The sequence below is a fragment of the Suillus bovinus genome (assembly GCF_016758785.1).
Source record: "Suillus bovinus strain UH-Sbo-P2 chromosome Unknown EDB93scaffold_1, whole genome shotgun sequence".
In the NCBI taxonomy this organism is placed as follows: domain Eukaryota; kingdom Fungi; phylum Basidiomycota; class Agaricomycetes; order Boletales; family Suillaceae; genus Suillus; species Suillus bovinus.
In genome coordinates this window covers 1648241-1665458 of record NW_024542057.1, presented here as the reverse complement: position 1 = coordinate 1665458, position 17218 = coordinate 1648241, and the positions used below count along the sequence as shown (strand labels likewise).

Genomic DNA, 17218 nt, shown 5'->3' with positions numbered 1-17218 from the left:
GCATCCGCTGGCTAAGCCAACTTCCTCATATTGGCGTTAATTAATTGTATCCTGAACAACACCGATTCGATGCGTGTCCGAAATCTGAATCTGTGACATGACCCGATGCATGTGACGCGGGCTCGAGGATACATATGATGATATTGTGTACCAATACAAATACTCCAAAAAACGATGGTGTCAAAAATGAACGAAAGAACACGAAAAAAGACAAAGGATGGCGTAGTAAAAGAATATCTACTCATCATCACTCGGCGTCAGGTATTCATCATCGCTGATCACCTGTTTGCGACCAGCACTCCGAGCCCTGCCCCGCTGCGGCCGTTCATCCTCGTCCATAGGCGTAAGCGCGGAGTCATATGCTGCAGAGCTTGAGGGTCCACCTAGTAGAGCTGGTGAGGCTCCAGGTAGCCCCGTCCCAGCAGTCACTCTCTCCAAAGTGCTATGGAAAACTTTTTCCATCTCTTCAGCGTCTATGTATACCCATGAACCCTCCTGGTTATACGTCCGTGCGTTGTCAAACATCAGCTTCCAGTCCTCTTTGTAGTGCGTGATGCTCTTATAGTATCCAGTGTTACCCCGCTTTCGAAGTGTGGACAAGGCAATCGGATGTGTGATTAATTGATAATAATCGGGATAATCCTGATCGTATCGTCAGTATATCAGTATAGAATGAAACCAGACTTCGTTACTCACTCTCCTGTCAGGGAGCTCCCGGAAAAGTTCGCAACGTTTCCGCCCATCTTTGTCATCACAAGCGAGAACTGCTCTAAGAACCTCATTGAAAGCTTTCTTCATCTCATTTCTTATTGCAGGCGATAGGTCGCCCGCCTTCGTTTTGCGTCGTTTCTATATGCCCGCGCCACCATCAGTTTTTTTCTTGAAAAAGCACTCAGAATCAGCTCACTATGTCACGTTCTTCCTCCTCATCATCGATTACCGAAGGTGTCACGGACATGGACTTCATCCCACGTTTCCGTTTGCCAGCCGCACCAGGTGTATCATAGTCATTGGCAGTCATTTTGCCCTTGCCCTTCTTCACCTTGCGCCCGACACCCACGTCTGACGCTGGAGTATTACGACCAGGCGTGTCGGTGTCTTTGAGAAGCTTGTTGGCAGCTCGTCGTTCTTTCTTGCCACGGGCACGGTCAACGAGTTCCTGCAAATCCTCGCCGTCCTCCACAGCCTAAAATTTCAATCAGCACTCGTACATCATAACATCCTACAAGACGTACCATTGCCCACTGTTCATCGCTGAGACCATCATTATAATTGACGACGTTACGACGGCGCTGACCGCGGCCCTCAATAGCATCATCAATCTCCTTTGGCTCAAACGGTTCATCCGTCTGATAGCAATCAGGTAGCTCTTCAAGTTGCATGAGCGGCAACGGCGGCTTCCCCCTGTTGCCGACTGCACGCCATGCGTCCAACGCATCCCGTTCTCGCTGGAGATCCATCTTGCGGAAAATCTCAACCTCCTCGTCATTTCTCGCCAACATCTCGTTAAGTTCATCGTCGTTCATGTCACCAGCTTCTTCGTTCTCCTCCTCTTGGTCTGCTTCGAGGATGGACCGCTGCATACCACACATTTAGTTATCCGTTATGTGTATGAAAGTTTCTGCGACACCCACCAGGAATTCTTCCTGCTCTTCCTGCGTCGACTTGTTGTCGAAGCGACCGGCTTGGATAACCTTGTCGTCGATATCGAGCTTGTACCGCGCACGAGCATACATGGCTTCTTCGACACTCTTCTCCGTGATGAAACGGAGGATCCGGACAGCCTTGGTTTGACCGATACGGTGAGCACGATCTTGAGCCTGAAGATCAGCATGGGGATTCCTAAGGCATTATCATCAGCAAGTCTGTCTAGACAATGGCCAGAAGCTTGTTCACCAGTCACTATCGAAGCTACAAACCTGCACGTCAGCATAGAGAACGATGCAACCACAAGAGATAACGCACATGATAACCGTATCTGCAGTCTGCAAATTGAGACCCAAACCACCAGCTCGTGTCGACAAGATGAAAACTTTGATCTCCGAATCCTTCGCATTGAACTGCTGTACATGCAAGGCACGCTCCTCTGTTTTCGTACCACCGTCGAGACGGAGATACTTCCAGCCCATCATCTTCAAGAAATCTTCCATGATATCCATGACCTTCGTCATTTGGAAGAAAATAAGAACCTAATAGACACAGTAATCAGTGTAGCTCAGGCGATTATAGGGTGCAACGTACCCTGTGACCCGTTGCAAAGAACTTGGGAAGGATACGCGACAAGAGCTCAAGCTTGCCAGCCGACCTGACCAATTTATCATCGATGAGCCCGGTGGGATTGACCTTGTCCTCGACGCTCTCGAACAAAAACGGATGTTGACAGATCTTGCGCAACTGCATGAGTTCGTTGCTCAGACCCTTCACACCTCCAGATTTGCTAGAGAACAAAAAATCAGCAATACGTCCCACCCGCTCCACCGAAAACAAAAACAACGTACCCCTTCGCATCCTTTCCATTGGCGATCATCTTGTGCTTCTTCATCTGCCTATACAGCTGACTCTGCAAGGCGCTCATGCGAACTTTGATCACCTTCTCCACCTTATCTGGAAGTTCACTCTCCACGTCTTTCTTCAGCCTTCTCAACAAAAACGGCCGCAACACCTTATGCAACCGCCGGATGATGAGCAGAGCCTCTTCTTCGTTCAACTCGATCTTGTCCCCTGTGCCCGAGTTTGCGAACGGCGTGTTGAACCATTCGTCAAATGACTTCACAGAGTTGAAAATCTTGGGAAGAACAAAGTTAAGGAGGGCCCAAAGTTCGGGAAGGTTGTTCTGAAGGGGGGTACCAGTGAGAATAAGGCGATAACGGGAATGGTAGTATTGCGTGAGCGTCTGCGCAAGCTTCGACTGGGTGTTCTTCATGCGATGTCCCTCGTCTAATACCGAAGATGAACAACCGAGAACCGACGAAAATGCTCGAACGCACTCACCGATAATCATATGAACCCATTTGAGCTTACTGAGAATAGGCCGGTCCTTGATGATATACTCGTATGTAGTGAGCAGAACCTGGAACTGGCCCATCCGCAAGTCGCCTTGGAGGTTGCGACGTTGCGCAGGGTTGCCTTTGTACGAGATCATTTTCACCGTCGGCGCCCACTTTGCAAATTCGCCAGACCAGTTCGTCATTGTTGATAGAGGCACAATGACTAGATAAGGACCGCGTTGTCTCTTCACCTCGATGAGGAAGGTAACCAGCGAAATGGTCTGGATGGTTTTACCGAGACCCTACGATCGTGTGAGAAGCAATATGAAGAACCTAAATGACGTTGCTCACCATCTCGTCTGCAAGGATACCATTGAGCTTGTTGTTGTAAAGACTGACCATCCATTGCAGGCCCTTGAGCTGGTAGTCCTTGAGCTGACCGCCGACAAGAATGCCGGGCTGCTTCGAGACCTTCTCCGAAATGCGATGTGCAACAGCATAGTAGTCCACCTTACCCTTGTCATCCTGGGCATCAGCACTGACCTGGGCGCCAAACGTGGCTTCGTTTGCAGGGCCTTCTTCTTGGTCAAAGTTCGTATCCAAGGGGCCAGACTCATTCTGCTGCGCCACGACAGCCTGCGCGAGCGAATCAAGATAGGCGTCCGTCTGCCGCAGTAAGTGGGTGATGCGCGTATCCTTTGCTGTATCGATAAGCTTCATATAAGCCTCCTCATCATCCGCCTTGAGTGCCTTCAAACGCTCCTTCGATATCCTCTCGATACGTTTCTGCTCCTCTTTCTCAGTGAACGCATGGAACGACAAAACGGCACGCCCCAGTTTGACAACCCGGTCCTGCGCAGAACGGTTTACAGCAATGACGTCCCTTCCGTGTTGACATATGACGCCGAGCTGCTCGACGTGCTTGTGTTTCGCACGCCTCTCGCGGTCGATACGTTGCTTGCGTTCCGCCTGCTCGGTCATGCGTGCATCTCTGAGTGTAGGCTTGCGGGCTCGTCTAAAGTCCACACGGTTGAGTGGGAGCAGAGTGCCTTGGATCAGGCGCTCCGCAACAACGGCGCGCATGACGCGTTGCTTCTCGAGCACCTTGAGGGACTTGAGCTCGATCATTGCACGTAGCTTCCCATGTGGAGACAACGCTGAGAGTTGCTGATTGTCATTGGCGGGCTCTTGCTTGTGCGAGCCGAGGATGACGTCCGCCAGAGAATCAAAGTTTCCATCACCGATGGTGGCTGGGATCTCCTCGAGCTCTTTAATGCGCTGTTGGACGCGTGCTTCGATGAAGCGATCACGCTCGTTGATAATCTGGTGTACGTCGAGGCCTGCGGGCATTATAGAAGGGATGAGGAGGCGCTGGAGGCGCGTTGCGACCATAGTGGGGTCGACGTTGGGTGGGCGCTCGAGGTGGGAGAAGGGAAGTTTGAATGCGTTGTACGGGTACACGCCGGAGTTGACAGCATCTTCAAGAAAAGGACCTTTGGGAAGATCAGCAGGGTCAATGGGAGGACCATGCTCTTCTTCTTTTATGACTTCAACTGTGACAGGTGTTTCAGTGGGTGGAGGCGGAGCAATGTGGCCTTTCTGTATTTTAGCCGCACTGTCGACTATACGAGAGGGCGCGTCTGGGCCTTGGAGAAGCTTCTCGAGATCTGGGACAGCGGTGTTGGGAATGCGGATTGCATGCTGTAGGTGGTCTGGGATGGGGGAACCGCGGGTAACGAGTCTGAAGGCCATTATTTGAGCACGTAGAGCAGATATTTGATCTGGAGTGAATGACACGGGGGTAATGGAAGGTGCTGGAACAGACGGTGGTGCAGAATGGCCGTTGAGAGCAGCACCATTAATGAGCCCATCAGTAGATGGTTGTGGTTGTGGTTGGTGGCCGTTCGATTGTGACTGGTCTGCGTGTGATTGTTTAGCTAAAGATCTTGAGTTTTCAGCCTCGTACAAAGATTTCAAAAGACTGACTCATTTGTTGTTGATGTCCTTGTGGATAGACATTGACTTGCTTGACGAGCTGTGCAAGTTCAGGGGAGGTCTCCATTGAGGCGCCTGATTGTCTGAGTTCTTTAATGCGCTGAAAGGCGGTAAAGACGTGTCAATCTTTATAGTAGATTAACACTGACCTGAAGAATCATATTATAACGTTGCGCATATGTTTGACGCTGAGCAGGCGATAACTGTTGCTGCTGTTGCTGGTTCATTGCAGACTGCATCTGTTGATTATTAGTGAATGAATTTTGTTGGTGACCTAACGGCTGTATTGGGAGTTGGCCTTGCATGGCCATGGGGTGGCTTGTCCGGCCTACTAGTACGGTGCCTCTCGGCTCCTCCTCAAGAGGTCAAAAACAGAAGAAGGAATGTCGTGGGAAATAGTTTTGCGCAGCCCGTTGTCAGCAAGTCACGACGGTCACGTGCTTCATCCCTAATTGACGCGTTTCTGAGTCTCAACCGACGTGTTTGCTATCAATTTACCACCACCATGCCAGCTGAACGTGCAGGAGTATGTTTATTTTTTTCATAGTAATTCATTTCTCAAATGTTTGACAGTACACTGTCACAATGTTTCTCATCGACGTCTCTTCGTCGATGGGTGCAACAAGATCCGTGGAATTACCCCCTACACCCAACGGGGAGCAGCGCACCACAGAGATGACCAACCTTGAATGGGCATTGCAATTCGTAAAGCTCAAGATCCAAGAAATGGTACGTTGAATAAACAACAACTTGCTCTTATCAACTCACAGCAATACAGATTTTCAATGGCCGCAAAACGGACCAATGCGGCGTCATCCTATTTGGCTCTGAAGGTACACTTCCATTTCTTGTACGCATCACGAGTGTACTAACTATATTTCAGAGACGGAAAATATTATTCACGAAAAGAACGGCGGATACCAACATGTATTAGAATACATTCCTATCGCACAACCAAACTCAGCGACCCTCGCCAAGCTCGACGCCCTCCAGCCTTCGGAGTACTCGGGAGATCGTGTGTACTTACTAACTCCTTGTGGTTATTATGTCTTATTCTCTGTAGCTATTGACGCTCTCATCGTCGGCATCGAAACACAGGACATCTACCTCAACAAGAAGCGCACATGGACGCGCAAAATTGTCATCGTGACAGATGGCCAGAGTCCGATGGAAATCGAGGACTGGGAGGCGACAGTCAAGAAAATGAATTCTCTTGATATCTCTCTCACTATCATGTATGTTACTCGTTCAATTTTCTGTTCTTGCCCTGATTTGTACTTCATCAGCGGTATCGACTTTGATGATGACGAATTTCCTTTTCACGAGGAGGACAAGTCTACCATCAAGGTACATTTCCTCCCTTCCAGCTTCTTAGATCTAATCTATTTTCCCGTCAGGTCGAAAACGAAGCATTTTACCATAAGCTCACCTCAGCCCTTAACAATGGCCTCGTCGGAACATGTGTCTTTGCTCTCCAAGAAATCACTAGACCAGACATGAAGGAAACCAAATCCGCACTCATGGGGACTGTTCTCCGCCTCGGTGATGTCGACGTGCGACCCGAGGAAGCCATCGAAATCCTCGTCAAAGCCAGCAAATGCACAGCCCTTGCGCGCCCCAAGAGCTGGAAAAAGTTCGGGCGACGCGAAAAAAATGACGATCAAATGCAAATCGATAAGGATGAAGATAAGACGGTGTTTGCACAGCTGAAGATGCGTAGCGAGTACTACATCGACCACTCAACACAAGGGGGAGAAGAACAGGATAAGATGGATACGAGCAGTGATGATGAGGAAGATAAGGACAAGAACCTCGAAAAGGTGGAGAAGGAACAGCTCATCAGGGGCTTCAAATACGGCTCCACATATGCCCCGTGCCCTGATGGGCAGTTCCCGCGCTTGAACACAAGAAAGGGTATCGACATTTGCGGATTTTTCCATGCGAAGAACGTACGTACACTTTTTGTTTCCATGTGTGTAGCTCACGCAGATACAGTTCCGCCGGGAACTGGCGATGGGTGAAGTCCAGTATATATGGGCAGACCCCGGTGCACCACAGCAGCAGGTCGCGCTCTCGTCCATAGTACAAGCCATGTATGAGAAAGGCGTCCTCGCTATCGCGCGCTGGGTCTCTAAGGATGGTATGGACCCAAAGATGGGCGTTTTAGAGGCACGCGTTGATCCAAACATTGATTATCTGCTGTGGGTGCAAGTGCGTTTCCCTCCATCCTTCTCTACCCTCCACCTGAACCAAACTTCTTCTTGGTTATGATAGATGCCCTTCGCAGACGATGTCCGGAAATACACCTTCGCCTCCCTCGAGAATCTTGTATCAAAAAATGGCGAATCAATTACAAAGCACCCTTACCTACCCACAGAAGATCAACTCCAAGCCATGGGCAGATTTATCGATTCCATGGATATCATGGATTCAGGGGAGAAAGACGATGAAGGGTGCGCTTTCAATTCACCAGACGCTTTTCTTTGTTGTGCTGAACTAGTTTCAAACAGGAAACCAGTTCCATGGTACGACACCCAACAGTCCTACAACCCCGCTATCCATCGCACGAAACAGGCGCTTTTTCACAGTGCAGTCGTGAACGATATCACCAGTAACCCCCTTCCGCCACCCCATCCAGAACTCCTCAGATACATCAACCCTCCTCGGTGGGCGCTCGAAGCTAGCAAAGACGCAATTGCAGAATGCAAGGCAGTGTTCAAAGTCAAAGAAGGTTTGCGCTTAATTACTTCCCATTCCATGATTCACCTGATATTCATACTTATCTCATTCACCTAGTACCCAAGAAAGCCACAAAAGTCCGCAAAGATGGTCACGTCCGCGCCGTGGACGAAGACGAAGACATGCTCCTCCTTGACAAAAAACCTGCCGCGTCCCAAGTACCCGTCTCCCTCGAACTCGGCGCACGCCTAGCCAAGAAATCCGCCGCTTCAGACTCTGAGACGGAAGAAGAATCAGACCAGGAGCCACTTCTGCTCGAAAAGCGGCCATTTAACGCGCTACCTACCCCAGAACGCTCGATGTCGCCTGATGTGGACCCTGGTCGTGCGCCGGGCCGTATCATAGGCTCGACTTATCCTCTGCGTGATTTCAAGACAAACCTTGCACAAGGGGACGTGGTGACGAAGGCTGTGGAAGATATGGGCGTCATAATCAAAGAGGTGGTATTGAGGCCGTTCGCGTCGAGGCGGCATAAAGAGATGATTGAGTGTATGATCGCTATGCGGGATACATCTTTGAAGGAGGATGAGATTGATACGTGGAATGCGTAAGTACTTGAATCGCCTGGACACTCACATGCTCATTGTTACCAGTTTCCTGAGGAACCTGAAGGGATCGTGTCTCAAGGAAGCCGGAAACTCTGAGTTCTGGCAGGAGGTGCAAAAGCTTGGCCGCAGCCTCAGTCTCATTAGTGAGCCCGAGGCAATGAAATTGGGGGGTCAATCTGAGTTTTCCGAGTCTGCATCTGAAGCAGTAAGTTGATTTTAACTGTCGATGAAGGTTGCCTGACGAGCCCCTTGCATCTTAGTTCATCACGCAATGATTGTGGAGCTTCCTTTTTGATGTAGTAGCTGTCTGACTATATGCTACCCATTTGCTTTGTGTATGTTTTACTGTACTTGATTTCATAAAAATTTGTCGTACCTTACTTCCGTCCCCACCACCCCTCAAGCAAACTGCTAAGTCCACCCTTCGCAGGCGCCTGTGGTTCTGGTGTTTCGGGTCTCACCACCTCCTCCAAACGTGATTTCGCAGGTACGGCTTGCACGGTAACGAGTACCGGTGCTGGTGCCTTCCCAGCCCTCTCCAGCAATCTATCCATATCCAGCTGCACATAGTTCAATGCGATGTCGAAAAACAATGGTTTCTTGTACGTCTTGTTGTCCGCATCGATGGAACCGCCGTTGTACGCAAACCATTCATTTTTGATCGTCAGGCCATCTTGAGTGATGGTAGATTCTAGAGCGTCTAGATCAGAAGACGTGAGTGGATAGTAGGGGGGTGATGCGGAGGAGATAAGGTCTTCTGAGAAGATGGACAACGTAGAACGCGTTTCACGGAGATAAATGGTTGCGTGTTGGATCAATGAGAGCGCTTCGGCGTATTTTTTCACGGCTACATAGCATTGTGCGAGATAAGAACATCTTGAAACAGTGTCAGTGCATGGAATTGATACGAAAGAAGTTGATCTTTACCTGCGGGCTTTGGTAAATGTGAGACGAGCCTCAACAGCAGCCGCTAGGTCAGGGCTCTCGTCCACAATGCTCAAGTTGCGCATCTGGGCAAGACCTTGGATAACAGTATCCAGGAGCTTAACCACTGCTGGATAAAGACGGGCGTCGACATGCTCTTTCTTTGGCTTTGGAGTGGTCTGGGGTCGATGCGAGGTGAGCAGAGCAGAGACTAGGAGAAGATCACGCTGGATACGACGAGAGATCAATTGGTAGACAATGTAAGCGTGAACAAATTGGATATCACGTGTGCCGGCCGCAGAGGTAGATGAACTTCCAGAATTCTATCGAGTTGATCAGTGATAGACACGAATCGACGAGGGTGACGGCACACCTGTTGTGCTTCAACCAATTTCCTGGCCACTTCTTCAGCATCGCTAAGAGCGAGGAGAATAGCATCATATGCGGCAACGCCCTTCTTGGACCCATGGCCACCAGACTTGCCCTTCCTCCCCTTATCGCTAGCGCCCTCTGCCCCAGCAGGCTCGCGTGACTGTGTAATCTTCGCCTCTGCCTCTTGCACCCGCAGCAACACATCCACCAACTCTGGATTGCGCACCGGCACCGGCAGTCCTTCCCACATCAAAGTCGCCAACTTTTTCCTCCCTTCACCTTTCCCAGCCACCTCTCCCTCCTGCCTAAATTTCTCAATCAGAGCATCGCATCCCTCTACGATCTCCCCTCGATGCTTTTCCGACAACTCAGCAGCGATCGCATCTACATCATAAGCCCTCTCCCTTCCAAGCTCATGTGCGCAATACCTGATTTCAGGGCCAATGTCATCTGCAAATACTGTTGCGAGAGCTTGGTCTCTGCTTGTCGCAGCACGATCAACAAGTTCGTCGAGAAGGTGCCTTGCAACGCTAAGCTGGATCAATGCGTCCTCGAAGTTATCCCGGTATCGCAGGAAGCGACCGTTGAGGATGAGTGTGTAGATAGTGATCTGCATGAGCCCTTCTGCGGAGAGATGTGAAGACGAATATAGAGATTGACAGTGCGATAGAAGTTGCGTCGACCAGTGTACTGCACGGCGGAAGCGCCCTGTAGCACTATGCCGCAGGGTTCCAGCCTGGTCTTCATTGGCTGGCTGAAGGGACTGGGTGATGAGATCCTGAGAGTAAGCCCAGGCACGTTCTGACTCAAGGAGTAGAAGCTCCAAGCTATTCGAGATTCATTAATTCTTGGTATGTGAAATGTGATATAGCACGCACTGTCCATCCTTGATGTTATCTGTGCTTAAGGGAGGCAGTTTCTTGAATTCTCGGCCCTTGCCATGGGTCATTTTGAGGGTAGACCGAAGACGATGTGTCCTATTGGCGCAGTGCTTCCTGTATCGCGTGAAATCATTATACCGGAGACCATAAGCAGTCCGTTGTTCGTTGGCTAGTTGTAAAGCTGTTGGGGGGATATGAGTCTGACTCGCACTAATAAGTCTCGAGTAACTAACCTCTGAATGACAATGTGTTTTCTGACATGGTGTCCAGAGTGAAAGCTGAACACGTACTCTTGACGTACTAATTTTATTCTGCTGATGATGTAGAATGACGCAGTAGGGTATGGAAGCTGAAAGAGGTTGCTAGTCCAAACGCGGCTTGATCAGGCTTCACTGTACTCAGAGAAGTGCAATAAACTTCATCTTCTTCACAACTTTCGAGCATCTCAAATGGCAGAAGAAACATTACCACCAACTCTGCAAAATGTTTTAGATCAAAAATCCTTGAAATGGATATTCTGCGGTATGTGCTTCACTATCACAGCCACTTACCCAGCTCATTGACACCCTGGGGTCGACTCGGATGCGATGCAGGTGGTAAGGGTGGTGTCGGTACGTGGCTCCTTGAATCTAAACTATTATAAACCTGATTCATACGTACAGGGAAAACAACTACCTCGTGTTCGCTAGCCATCCAACTTGCTCAGTGCCGAGAATCGGTGCTGCTCATCGTACGTTGTCACATCTACGGTCTCAGAGGCCGATGTCCATCCTCAGCTATAGTCCACCGACCCAGCACATAACCTATCGGATGCTTTCGGACAGAAGTTCTCAAAAGACGCGACAAAGGTCAATGGATTCGATAACCTGTCCGCTATGGAAATCGATCCTACAAGTGCAATCCAGGAGATGGTCGAGCAATGTACGTGTTGACATCTCACAACACCACTCTTGTCCTGCTGACGTTTCACAACCACAGCTGATTCAAATGGCATGATGGGCTCGATGATGCAGGATCTTGCATTCGCCATTCCTGGTGTTGACGAGGCAATGAGTTTTGCTGAGATCATGAAGTTCGTCGTCGCCTAACTTCCGAGTTCCATTGATTAAACAATGTCTTCACAGACACGTCAAGTCGATGGAATATTCGGTCATCGTGTTTGATACCGCACCGACAGGTCATACCCTCCGTTTCCTTTCGTTTCCTACTGTACTGGAGAAGGCCCTGGGAAAACTCAGCACGCTCAGTGGTCAATTTGGGCCCATGATCAGACAGATGTCGAGTATGATGGGCGGCCAGCAGGATTCTCAGGAGGATATGTTTGCAAAGCTAGAATCTATGCGCGCTGTGATTAACGAAGTCAACACGCAATTCAAGGACCCTGTACGCCTCGTCATTGAACGCACCGGAACTATCTCATATTGTTTTCAGGAAAAGACAACTTTCGTTTGCGTTTGCATCTCCGAGTTCCTGTCCCTGTACGAGACGGAGCGTCTCGTTCAGGAACTGACGGCTTATGAGATCGACACGCATAACATCGTCGTCAACCAGCTGCTCTTCCCTAAGACATGCAAGTATCCGCTCCTACTCCACGTAATCTAATTTTAATATTGTTTTAGCATCCAATTGCGAGCATTGTCAAGTCCGAAGAAAGATGCAGCAAAAGTATCTTGCCGAGGCCCACGAGCTCTACGACGAATTCTTCCATATCGTCCAGCTACCATTACTAACAGAAGAAGTGCGCGGTCCGGAGAAGTTGAAGGAATTCAGCAAGATGCTGGTAGAACCATACGTGCCTAACGTTGATTGATAGGCTCCGGTAAAGCACGGAGCGCGTATAATAGACCCTACTTTTCGGACGCTGAGCTGCTTTATACCTGTGATCGAATGGCAAGCATCTCCTGACATTATTGGTACTAATATTGTGCTGGAATCTCCCTTCGTGAAAAGATTGATAAGCTTGTATAGACTCCCACCAAGGTGATTAAGCCTGCAGCTATCAACTTATCTCTTCAAATCTGTCGAACACGCGTTACCAACTAGTTACCAAGCTGTCTTTCTCACCAACGCCCGCAAATAAACAGGCGGATTAAAGTCGGGCAGGGCTTGTGGAAATCAAGCATGCAATCACAGAGTCTACAAATGTCATCTGTGGGGTCCGAGTTCCGTCATAGCAAAGATTCCATGAATAGACCCGAAAAACTGGAATATGACTCCTCGCACTGCCCCGAAGATCCCTTTGGTAGTACAACATCTGCCTTTAGGCCCAAGATACATCCAACAACTACCAATACCCTCTACACCCTGATCATCAAGAAAAACATCAGTGTGGTTGACCATGAGTGACCGAGAATGAGAACATACGTATCATCTAATTGTTTGAGCAGATAGGCAGAACAGACGCCATAAGCCGACGGATATATGCAGTGCACCTGCCACTTACCGTCGTAGTGGAAACGAGTCTACACATCGAAAAAGTTCAGATGTTCCTATATAAAGTCTAATAGAGCGCCGAGACGTACCTTCTTTGGATTATCGGGTGCGTACCGAACGTACCTGTCATTGTCTACAGGCCTTCGGAGTCCACGTTATCAATGGAAGTTGCCGTTGAATGAAATAAGAGCTCACCGTTCCTTTGACTGTAACATGTTCCGTGTTGCTAAAACGGCTGTATCGTGAATACCGAGGAAAAACTCACTTTACATGATGCAAGCATACTCTGCAGTGTGACGCACACAGCAGAAACACTCAGAACTGGCGACCATTCTGTTCCGAGGATGGAAGCGCAAATCTACGATGCATCAGACATATCACAGCCCGCTGATTTCGGCATGTAGCGAACTCACATGTCCATTGGAGTACACATGCTAATCAACGATCAGTTATCACCGTTAATGTGAGCTATAGTTATACACACAGGATGCACAGGTGCCGTTGATTCCTGGTTGACGACGAACTGGACTGCAGGCGCCGAGATGGGGTAGCTTGGGTCAAAGCGAAACATGAGCTTGAATACCTCCCCCTGACCATATTTTTGTAAGGATCTATGAATGATGAAAGTGAACTCCTATCAGACCTGGTATAAACTTTCGCCCAGAATTTCTATGGAGAAGTACCACGTCTCGAAGTTGTCAGCGCTGAGTAGTGTGATGCCTGTAATGAACGATGGGTAGGTCAGTTAGATATTGGATGACACATAAAATTGCGTACCTGTAGGACATCCTTCTGTTTGTATTTCATTGAGCTCTTTGCGTAAACGGCGAGACGAGATTGAGGACATGCCAGTTGGAGTCCAAGTCTGATATATGTCCTTAACTGGTTTACTGAGAGTTAACGGTAGTCCAGATCGGGAAAGATGTAAACATACGCAAAGAACCGTCCCCCATAAGAACGCTCTGCAAGTTTTTTTTGATCTTCAATGTCTTTGATTCCTTCCTGCTTTAGAGTCACCTGCTACTCGTAATTATCCAGGGATTTGCAGGCGCTCGCGGGAAGGTAGATAATTCTTCTTGCTCTTCAGGATTGCTGGTTCATCATCTTCATGATCTTGCGTACTTGAACTGCAAGAGACACGCAAAACGCGTCTGTCTTTGACGAATACATTTTGTACATTTGTATACGAGATATAAAGCAACTTCCAACATTAACAATTACGAATCCTGGATTATTCTGCTTCATTAGCCCTCTTCCGTCTATCTTGGGTGATGTCGTCCAGTATTGCCTTGGCACCGTCCGACATCAATTTTATGGCAAGATTTCTACCCAGCTCCTCCGCGTCCTGTATGCTTTTAACTTCCTGCGAAAGAGTATCTTGGACATGAACGGAACCATCAAGTGATGTGACGCAGCCCGTTATCTCGAGGGTTGCACGCGTCAGTTTCCCATCGCTTTTATCAATCTGCGATAGCGACGTAGAGACGCCAACAGGAACACTACATCCACCTTCCAGCTCTCTCAACAATGCTCTCTCTGCAAGGCACTTCCACTGTGTTTCCTCGTGAGTTAGCGTTTTGCACAATTCTTGTGCTTCTTGATCGTCCGCGCGGATCTCAACTGCCAAAGCACCTTGAGAGACAGCGTGAAACAGTATTGGTGCGGTGAGATCTACGGTGATACGATCCCCCATGCCTAGCCGTACAAGACCGGCTTTGGCCAATATAAGCGCCGTATAAGGACCATCGGGGGCGTCGAGCTTCGCAAGACGGGTGTTTCTGGGGTTGATATTGAGCTTGGTTTGAAAATAAACACATAGCCTTACAAATTTCCCCGCTGCAAACATGTTAGCGTTTCCGATAAGTTCGTGGGCTGCAAAAACTCACGACGTCTAAAAACACCAAACCAGGGAAAGACCTCCGCAACTGCGCGACTCTCCGAACGCTACTAGTACCCACGACACTCCCTTCTGGTAAATCTTCGAGAGTCTTGTAAGGCAAGCCGTGCTTCACCACGAGACTATCAACAGGATTCTCTCTCTCCAATATAGCCCCCGATTTCGCAGCCGTGCGGTAGGGTCGTGGGCACATCTTTCAAACTATGCACCAGCATATCAACCACATTCTCCTTCAATGCAACTTCAAGTTCTTTTGTCCATAGCGCCTTCCCTCCGAGTAGATACAACGCTTGGGATTGGTTCTTATCACCCTCGGTCGTCATAAATGATGTGCCGAATGACAAGGCCGGAAATGCAGCCTCGAGGTCATCTCTGACTATGTTCGTTTGGATCTGTGCGAGGTTGGATGCCCGTGAAGCTAGCACGAATGATGTTCTTGAACTCGAAGCCATGGGTGCGTATATAGATAGTATCGCAAATCAAATTCTGTGGCCGTTAAAGGTTTCCTTATCGGGCAATCTTGCAACGAGCTCGTTTGTCTTCGTATCCCAAATTTTGACCAGGTGCTCGGTATTAAAAATCGAGAAGGTGCCTCCACCAGTTGCGAACATGGTCATGTTCTGTGAGTAGACGACTTTCCACACGTTTATGCGCCCAGTCTTGATCGAACCAAGGCTTGTCGTTCCACTCTCCACGTCCCATTGCCTTGCAGTCCCATCGAAGGATCCGCTCACTACTCGCTGACAATCTCGACTCCAGCACACAAACCACACTATTTTTGTGTGTCCTGTCCATTTCGCGATGAATTGGCCTATGTCGAGGTCCCACAACTTCACAACACTATCATCACTTCCGCTAACCACTTTCTTCCCGTCCGGAGATAACGCTATCGTCCGCACTCCGCTATCTCCGTTCTGCGAGTTGCCTCCTATCTGTTTCCCACTCTTCAAGTTCCATACCCGCAGCGAGCCGTCAAATGAACAAGTAATCATCCTCTGTCCGTCTGGCGGATGTATGACGTTAGTGACCCATCTGGCGTGTCCTTCATATTTCTGGTACGGCTTTATCGTTGATGTTTCCTGCCTTCCAATGATGGGTGAAGACATAATCAACTATAGAGCGCAGCTCAGTCGCAGTGTTCACCCAACAAAGTGTCAACCGTCACTTACAATGATGTTTCTCAGCACATATCGACACCAAGACACAATGGATGTATAGGTCAAGAGTACACTGAGCTGGTACGTTTTGCATGCGACATCTTCGTAATTACTTCACAGGTTGTATTATATGTTGTGCAGCTGAAGCGCCAGAGCCGCATTTGTGGTCATGAGTCCCATTCATCATTCACAGTTTTGATCCCCGTTTTTACTGCCTGGCCAATCATAATCATAATGCATCAGATCATAAATCCACATTTTCCCAGCCAACTCCTCGAGCGCGCTCGTCATCTCCGAGTGGTCAATGCTCGCTCGACCACAACTCGTACGCAAGGCATACATTTAACCGTGTCTCACTACACGGGAAATTATCCAGAACATTTGTGATCACTGACACCAACCACTGTGATTTTCACCCCTCTTCTATTGGTGCCCCAGCCAACACCGACCCCTACACTGATCCATCGTAGCGATGCACAGCACTGTGCCCATACTGTAGGGTGAATCTACATTACCATACTATGGAAGGCGGAAGTACATCATCCTCGCGTAGCCCAAAAATGAATTACCTGACACAACTTTACTCCACTATCCTCGTCAACATAGCATCAACGCACTGTAAACCTGTCTCTTCCCGGTCAACTGCTCCTTGAGGGTGATCGTCATCCTGCCGATGCTCGTACGTATCTGGTGTGTAAGACATGCAGTATTGTGTCTCTCGGTTAACAAAAATAACACTGGACTCCCAATACTTATCCCAGCCATCCATTTGATCTTTCTCCACAAACCTCGGCACAAATACATGTGGCTTTGCAACAACATTGAATGTGGTCAAGGGGATGTCTGTCCCGAGAAGCTCGGTGCGGCAACTAACGGGATGCACCTCTTGTGAGCAGTGATGACGAGGCTCGTCACCGTGAATCATTGCGTCAGACCAGAGGTATGTGCGCCCAATGTTTTAGCTTGAAGTTAATTTGGATGTGTAGGGTATGGCGCTTGCATGATATACATTGCAGTTGTATCTGTCAAACGCGAGCACAAGTCTGTACAAGGACCTTTTGTGTCCGATGTCGCACTCCTTTCGACATGGCGTCGTGGACGTTTAAGATATTTCCAACAGCCTACAAGCCACTCAAGTACCTATACTGTAGTCCCGACGGAGTTCAGACATACTAGCAAACTCCAGCTTGAGCTGGGTGGGGTTCCTGTCCCATCAAGCCGGGAAGGGTACTCATTACCACATCTGCTATCTTATCGATTCCTGTTCCCCGCGCAAAAAGGCGAG

General features: G+C 48.9%; 6 protein-coding genes across 6 annotated transcripts; 2 read left to right on the top strand and 4 right to left on the bottom strand.

Annotated features, from left to right (window-relative positions):
- Nucleotides 1–50: 50 nt before the first annotated feature.
- On the bottom strand, nt 51–5358 carry EDB93DRAFT_1197167 (SNF2 family N-terminal domain-containing protein). Its single transcript, XM_041450901.1, has 13 exons — nt 5132–5358; nt 4974–5082; nt 3339–4924; nt 2992–3289; nt 2499–2937; nt 2242–2437; nt 1966–2189; nt 1897–1911; nt 1635–1842; nt 1236–1577; nt 908–1186; nt 697–849; nt 51–642 (listed from the first exon to the last, which is right to left on the bottom strand). The coding sequence occupies exons 1-13, from the start codon at nt 5291–5293 to the stop codon at nt 238–240; spliced, it is 4416 nt and encodes a 1471-aa protein (XP_041313947.1). The 5' UTR covers nt 5294–5358; the 3' UTR covers nt 51–237.
- Nucleotides 5359–5438: 80 nt separating this feature from the next.
- Nucleotides 5439–8595, top strand: EDB93DRAFT_46267 (SPOC domain-like protein). The gene is made up of 13 exons (XM_041456459.1): nt 5439–5508; nt 5556–5711; nt 5761–5815; nt 5866–5997; nt 6046–6217; nt 6269–6329; nt 6380–6931; nt 6978–7193; nt 7257–7435; nt 7493–7713; nt 7779–8268; nt 8315–8474; nt 8530–8595. Exons 1-13 carry the CDS (start codon nt 5488–5490, stop codon nt 8542–8544), a joined length of 2430 nt encoding a protein of 809 aa, XP_041313946.1. The 5' UTR covers nt 5439–5487; the 3' UTR covers nt 8545–8595.
- A 51-nt stretch (nt 8596–8646) lies between these two features.
- EDB93DRAFT_1244961 (uncharacterized protein) lies at nt 8647–10707 on the bottom strand (the record flags this gene model as incomplete). The annotated part of the gene is made up of 5 exons (XM_041452262.1): nt 8647–9145; nt 9197–9516; nt 9567–10392; nt 10444–10627; nt 10680–10707. The coding sequence occupies 5 exons, from the start codon at nt 10705–10707 to the stop codon at nt 8647–8649; spliced, it is 1857 nt and encodes a 618-aa protein (XP_041313945.1).
- EDB93DRAFT_46338 (anion-transporting ATPase) lies at nt 10680–12412 on the top strand. Its single transcript, XM_041456462.1, has 8 exons — nt 10680–10968; nt 11040–11057; nt 11109–11176; nt 11229–11367; nt 11425–11518; nt 11571–11829; nt 11884–12016; nt 12066–12412. The coding sequence occupies exons 1-8, from the start codon at nt 10896–10898 to the stop codon at nt 12254–12256; spliced, it is 975 nt and encodes a 324-aa protein (XP_041313944.1). The 5' UTR covers nt 10680–10895; the 3' UTR covers nt 12257–12412.
- A 179-nt stretch (nt 12413–12591) lies between these two features.
- On the bottom strand, nt 12592–13749 carry EDB93DRAFT_1334006 (ubiquitin-conjugating enzyme/RWD-like protein). Its single transcript, XM_041455273.1, has 9 exons — nt 13657–13749; nt 13523–13599; nt 13364–13468; nt 13293–13313; nt 13145–13237; nt 13075–13085; nt 12969–13020; nt 12811–12908; nt 12592–12750 (listed from the first exon to the last, which is right to left on the bottom strand). Exons 1-9 carry the CDS (start codon nt 13724–13726, stop codon nt 12744–12746), a joined length of 534 nt encoding a protein of 177 aa, XP_041313943.1. The 5' UTR covers nt 13727–13749; the 3' UTR covers nt 12592–12743.
- Nucleotides 13750–14110: 361 nt separating this feature from the next.
- Nucleotides 14111–15228, bottom strand: EDB93DRAFT_1237386 (porphobilinogen deaminase, dipyromethane cofactor binding domain-containing protein; the record flags this gene model as incomplete). Its single annotated transcript, XM_041451407.1, has 3 exons — nt 14111–14674; nt 14766–14918; nt 14968–15228. The coding sequence occupies 3 exons, from the start codon at nt 15226–15228 to the stop codon at nt 14111–14113; spliced, it is 978 nt and encodes a 325-aa protein (XP_041313942.1).
- Nucleotides 15229–17218: the final 1990 nt, after the last annotated feature.

Bases quoted from the DNA above. Each gene is read 5' to 3' on its own strand.
- EDB93DRAFT_1197167 (XM_041450901.1), bottom strand. From the start codon at position 5,293: ATGGCCATGCAAGGCCAACTCCCAATACAGCCGTTAGGTCACCAACAA. The intron at 1,187-1,235 runs GTACGTCTTGTA...TTGAAATTTTAG, and splicing joins GCGATGAACAGTGGGCAATG to GCTGTGGAGGACGGCGAGGA. The intron at 643-696 runs GTGAGTAACGAA...CGATACGATCAG, and splicing joins GGGAGCTCCCTGACAGGAGA to GATTATCCCGATTATTATCA.
- EDB93DRAFT_46267 (XM_041456459.1), top strand. From the start codon at position 5,488: ATGCCAGCTGAACGTGCAGGA. The intron at 5,712-5,760 runs GTACGTTGAATA...ACAGCAATACAG, and splicing joins AGCTCAAGATCCAAGAAATG to ATTTTCAATGGCCGCAAAAC. The intron at 6,218-6,268 runs GTATGTTACTCG...GTACTTCATCAG, and splicing joins GATATCTCTCTCACTATCAT to CGGTATCGACTTTGATGATG.
- EDB93DRAFT_1334006 (XM_041455273.1), bottom strand. From the start codon at position 13,726: ATGTCCTCAATCTCGTCTCGCCGTTTACGCAAAGAGCTCAATGAAATA. The intron at 13,314-13,363 runs GTGTGTATAACT...ATCGTTGATTAG, and splicing joins CAACGGCACCTGTGCATCCT to CATGTGTACTCCAATGGACA. The intron at 13,238-13,292 runs GTGAGTTCGCTA...GATGCATCGTAG, and splicing joins ATGTGTACTCCAATGGACAT to ATTTGCGCTTCCATCCTCGG.
- EDB93DRAFT_46338 (XM_041456462.1), top strand. From the start codon at position 10,896: ATGGCAGAAGAAACATTACCACCAACTCTGCAAAATGTTTTAGATCAA. The intron at 11,177-11,228 runs GTACGTTGTCAC...CCTCAGCTATAG, and splicing joins GAGAATCGGTGCTGCTCATC to TCCACCGACCCAGCACATAA. The intron at 11,368-11,424 runs GTACGTGTTGAC...TCACAACCACAG, and splicing joins CCAGGAGATGGTCGAGCAAT to CTGATTCAAATGGCATGATG.